Source organism: Micromesistius poutassou, assembly GCF_964030765.1.
Source record: "Micromesistius poutassou genome assembly, chromosome: 16".
Lineage (NCBI taxonomy): Eukaryota > Metazoa > Chordata > Actinopteri > Gadiformes > Gadidae > Micromesistius > Micromesistius poutassou.
This window is the reverse complement of record NC_140286.1, coordinates 16,414,723-16,420,437: the sequence shown is the minus strand read 5'-3', so window position 1 is coordinate 16,420,437 and position 5,715 is coordinate 16,414,723. Positions and strand designations below refer to the sequence as shown.

The window sequence follows — 5,715 nt, the reverse complement described above, 5'->3', positions numbered from 1 at the left end:
ACATTGTTGAAAGGGAAACATAGGGAGGGAAGACTCGTTCTGGTCCATATTGTAAATAATGTTGACTTGAAATGTAAAAAAAGGACATTTGAAGATTGAGTCCAATCCCCAGTAGCCTCACTGCCATCCTTGACAACATGCATAAAGGGGCTAACCTTTAACTTTCACATATCCTGATCAATGATCAACCATTATTATCAGCATTGTGTCTCACTGTTTCCAAATCAATATTTTCCCCTGTGATCAATAAAGAAATCTGAATCTGAATGCAACACACCAAAATAATCGACTTCCTTTGTTGCTACAATACTATTGGCCTATATCTGTAAATAGTGAACATTTGATTTGGGATTTGTGTCAATGTTGCAGGTGGGCCTTTTCGTTGAAAGTGAACTGGATAATGCAAGACAAACCTGTTGCCTGGTACAGAGTTGGTTATGTCATTTGGGCGACCATAACACATATAATCCAGCAATGTGATTATTCTGTAAAACCTACTAGCACACCACCGCCACCTGCCTGTCAAACTGGAGTTGTCTGATGGAGTTGTGATCACTCAAGTGTTCATTACCAAGGTCGTGTTGCAACACTGCTCATATAACTCAGCGAGTTATACAGATTAAAGTCATAACTCTGAATAGACATGAAGAGTGTTATTTTCTTCTCAGGGTAATCGATCGGTTGGAAGAATGTTCTCAGCTAAACAATCCCTTTGTTTGGTGACCAAGTGACTGCCTCGTAGTCGACTAGCGTTGCGTAAGCAACAGGAACGAGAGATTCATTCAAAGAAACACCCGGATCGCCTTTGTGCACGGCAGATTTTGTGTCCATCAAGAAACATTTGAATCCACAAATGCGTCCGTTGTAATACAAACGAGGGCGTTCTTTAGTGGATCTGTGTCTCTATGTAACCAAGCTGTCCCTCTGCTAGTCTATAATCTACTGCTTATGCTCACCCTTTGTATCTTTGTGTTTAGAAGTACTCTGGTCTGCCGAGCTCTAGAGACGCCGTCTGTCTGTACGTGTACTGTCCACACAGACGCTTTTATTCACCTCCACACAGAGAACATGGACCACCTGCCGTGATGCTCACTTGTCCACGTCGCCCCCTTCGCTGTCCACCCAACCGGGGGGGGGGGGGCCCCTCTGAGGCCTCCCCTCGCGTGACGCGTTCCCCAGACCCTAAGAACACGGTGTGCTTCGGCGCCTCAGACGTGGGAGACCTTCTGCGTGTCCCGCGCCTGCTTGATGCTGTACAGCCACTTGATGACCCGGGCGTTGCGCTCCACGGCCGAGATCCCGTAAGGCACTCGCTCGCCGGCCTCCTCCTCCTCCTCCGCCTCCTCCGCCTCCTCGCCGTCCGACAGCCCCCCGCGGGACGAGCGCCGCTCGCAGTCCGACGACACCATGGAGGCCGAGCGGAAGTTGAGGCTGACGATGTCGGAGTTGGCCCGGGCGAAGCCCTCGGGGCCGCCCCCGGCCTCCAGCTCCTCGGGGTCCAGCCCGCAGTAGTTGAAGAAGCGCTCCACGTCGGCGCCGGCGCGGGCGTAGCGGTCCGACAGGTCCGACTTGGAGCGGTGCAGCGCCGGGCGGCGGGCGGCCGAGCAGCCCAGCTCCAGGTTGGGGTCGCTGGCGGCGGCGGCGGCGGAGGGGTCGCCGCCCCGCCCCCCGCAGCTCAGGGACCGGGGGGGCGTGGCCGCGTCGCAGGGGGGGGCGGGGCCGCCGTGCCGGTAGGGCGGCAGGGAGAGAGACAGCGCCGGCGGCGGCGGCGGCAGCGAGGCGGCGTGGGGCTTGGGGGGGAGGGGCGGGGCGGAGGAGCTGCCGGAGCGGGCGGGCCGCAGCGGCCGGCCGTTGCACAGACGCAGGAGGTCCGACGACGAGTGGGAGGTGAGCAGCGGCGGCAGCGGCGAGTGGGAGCGCTCCGAGCGCCGCCCGCCGCCGCCGCCGCCCCCCCCCCCCGGACCTCTCTCGTCCAGGACCTGCCTGCTGAGGTTGAGGTTGGCTCCCTGCTGGGGGCTGCGCCGCCCCCCGCTGGGGCCCCCCGGGGGCACCTTGAGGGAGTGGGAGAAGGAGCGCAGGGAGTGGGAGGTGCTGGGGCTGGGCACGGCCTCCAGAGGATGCTCGTTGAGGGTCATGGTGGACCGGTACGTCAGCGGCATCCTGGCCACGGGGACGAGACGCACACATTAGACCAATATGAAGAACAGGAAGAGGAAATCAACAGAGGAGTCACGACAAACATACATGTGGAGTGTGTCGAGGCCACCACGGAGGTAGTGCACACTATGTTCAATATACAACAACGGCCAAGTCTACTGCATGCATTGTGGTGCATTTTGTTTAATTTGAATCGGTGACGTGACGTTGTTTGTTTGGCCCTCAACAACAATGTGGGGAGGAGTGGGAGAAGTATGAGCCCAGCCCTGGCGTAGGGGTTACTACTGCTTCACATTTGTCGTTGTTGTCGTCGCGGGGTTCGCTCTGACCATTTACCTGGATGGATTACAGCTCCTGGCCCCTCCCCCTGATGACCTCAGCAACACGGCGCTCTTGGCCCCGCCGCCGGGCCCCTCCGAGCCGGCCCCCGGGGAGGAGGACGACGAGTTCAGGAGGTTCTTCAGCATCTCCAGGTTCAGGTTCTCCCGCTTGCAGATCTCCCCGCTGGACGTGGCGCAGGAGTCCGCCTTGGCGTTGTTATTGGAGGCTTTGAAGGCCGTCCCGCCGCCGTTCCCCACTCCGCCCACAGAGCCTCGCTTGCTGAGCTGGGCGGGGCAAATGAGGGGCTTGGCCAGAATGGGCGGTTTGATTGGCTCCTGCTTGGCGTTGATGACCTCATGACTCTTGACGTACTTGGCCTTGTCGGCCTCCAGCCTCTCCACCGCACTCAGGCGCTTTGGGTTCGGCTCAACCTGAACACAATAAATCAACGTTTAGTGACGGTGGGTTCAGCATATCATCTCTTTCTATTGGAACGTGGGCTTTCTGAGATTGAGATGGATGAACGTACCCAACCACCAGATGTGAATTGAACTGAAGACTATTTTCAGTTTTCCCATTGATGATTAAGTTCAAACAACCAAATCTATTTGAATCAACCATCTAGTGGTCATGAGACGATGGGATGAATGGAGAGACTCTGTCCCAAGTCCCCTAGCTTTGAGCCCTAACCCTAGAGTTGAGCCCTAACCCTAGAGTTGAGCCCTAACCCTAGCTTTGAGCCCTAACCCTAGCTTTGAGCCCTAACCCTAGCCTTGAGCCCTAACCCTAGCTTTGAGCCCTAACCCTAGCTTTGAGCCCTAACCCTAGCTTTGAGCCCTAACCCTAGCTTTGAGCCCTAACCCTAGCTTTGAGCCCTAACCCTAGATTTTGCGTGTTCCCGCTAAGGGGTAGGGTGTCCCAATACTTAAGGGAGCAAGGGGGAGTGCTGTTTTCCCCTTAAAATCAACCCTTGAACGCTAACCAGCTCGGGAGCTGACTTGCAGCTAAGGGCCCTCAGAGCAAGTGTTGTTGTTAAGGGGAGAGGAACGGGACTGGGCCTAGTTGTTGGGGTATCCTGCAACATTGCGCCATGGCTTCATGGTCTATTTGGGACAAAGGACCTGAGAACTGCACCTTGATTTGAATAATCCACAAAAGGTCAACAAAAACAACTCAAACCTACATGTGGTTGAGCTTCAGTTTGACTACTTGACTACAACAGGCCCCTTATGAACAGGATTCCCTCCCACTGACCCCTGTTTAGGGTTTATGACAACAAATATTAAACAAATATAAATAACAAATATTAATATTAAACAAAGAATTTGTGCTGTCAGTTAAACGCGTTATTAACGGCGTTAACACAAACCCATTTTAACGGCGTCAATTTTTTTTTTTTTCAGAGAGCCAGAGGGGCAGAGGGACAGAGGGACAGAGGGGCAGAGGGACAGAGGGACAGAGGGGCAGAGGGACAGAGGGACAGAGGGGCAGAGGGACAGAGAGACAGAGAGCCAGAGAGACAGAGAGACAGAGGGGCAGAGAGACAGAGAGACAGAGGGGCAGAGGGACAGAGGGACAGAGAGACAGAGAGCCAGAGAGCCAGAGGGACAGAGGGGCAGAGGGACAGAGGGACAGAGGGCCAGAGAGACAGAGAGCCAGAGAGCCAGAGGGGCAGAGAGCCAGAGAGCCAGAGAGCCAGAGGGGCAGAGGGGCAGAGAGCCAGAGGGCCAGAGGGGCAGAGAGCCAGAGGGGCAGAGAGCCAGAGGGGCCCTACCTGTCTGCGGAAGTAGTCGGGGCCCTTGTTGAGGATGCGGAGGGGCACGGCGGAGCTGCAGGGCGCGGCCGGGCCGGGGGCCTTGCTATCTGCCCGGCCGGGGGCCAGCGCCTCCGTCTGCATGGCGGCCGCGTGGCGGCGGGAGGAGGTCGTCGTGGCAGCGGGGGGGCCGACACAGGGTGGGGGCGCCAGGGGACCCGCCCAACATCAAGACACCAGGCGGGCGGGGGGGCGGCGGGGGAGAACAGTGCAGGGCGGGGTGGAGGGAGAGGGGGGGGGGGGGTGGGGTGGGGGGGGTCTAAAGGTACCAGACCCCTGCTGGGCGCTGCATGGCTGCGTTCCCCGGGGCGACCCTGGCGCTGCGCTACACCTGGCCTCAGGTCCGCTGGGATCAACCTCAACTCCTAAAGCACTGCCCGCGGTCGACAGGTGTCAGGATTCTACTTTCCACGAGGAGAACAGAAAGAGGGGGCGTGCACCAGGCGTGACATCTGGAGGAAGGCAGGAACGCGGTAGGATCAATAATAAGGTGGGAGTGGGGGACACGTGAAAGAAGAAGCGTGGACAGCGTGATGAACGTTAGGTCACCGCCATCCCCTCAGTCGGCCGAAGAACCTAAGACAAAGAAACACAAACAAAGCAACCTGAGCCAACGTGGTGGACGTCACACAACTAGAAACACAAGGAGCAGCTTGACAGACCCTCCACACACACAACACAACACAACACAACACAAGGACACATGTGAGCAGACAACCTACATATCCACAATATCTACCACACAAACCAAGTGAACGTCCAGCACCACTGACTGTACAGCACTGACTGTACAGCACTGACTGTACACCACTGACTGTACAGCACTGACTGTACACCACTGACTGTACAGCACTGACTGTACACCACTGACTGTACAGCACTGACTGTACACCACTGACTGTACAGCACTGACTGTACACCACTGACTGTACAGCACTGACTGTACAGCACTGACGGTACAGCACTGACGGTACAGCTGTGTGTGTGTGCTGCTGCTCTCTGTCCTCTCTCACTGCCCCACCTCAAGAAGCGTGTGCTGTTTGTCCGACCATCACTGTAAATAAGAACTTGTTCTTAATGATCTGCCTGGTTAGATAAAGGTTTAATAAAAAAATAAAAATGAATTAAAAACTGACCTCAGGGCACAATATTGCCACTTAAAAGAAAGCCAAACACCAACGTTTAGCTGGACCCCGACAACGACCAGCATAAAGGAACGCTGCCGGCACACTACTGGGAGACGCTGTTCTTTGAGGGGTTGGTTCTGTTATTTTAAGGTTTGATTTTCCTTTAATCAACGCCCTACACACACACACGCACGCACGCACGCACACACACACACACACACACACACACACACTTAAAGTTGGATGAAAACTGCTTAACCCATTCAATTGTTGAAAGGGTCTTTAATAGAATCCAAA

The 5,715-nt window shown here is 55.7% G+C and overlaps 1 protein-coding gene across 1 annotated transcript; it reads right to left on the bottom strand.

Annotated features, from left to right (window-relative positions):
* Positions 1–541: 541 nt before the first annotated feature.
* On the bottom strand, positions 542–4,375 carry fam110b (family with sequence similarity 110 member B; the record flags this gene model as incomplete). Its single annotated transcript, XM_084480815.1, has 3 exons — positions 542–2,160; positions 2,494–2,909; positions 4,253–4,375. 3 exons carry the CDS (start codon positions 4,373–4,375, stop codon positions 1,209–1,211), a joined length of 1,491 nt encoding a protein of 496 aa, XP_084336941.1. The 3' UTR covers positions 542–1,208.
* Positions 4,376–5,715: the final 1,340 nt, after the last annotated feature.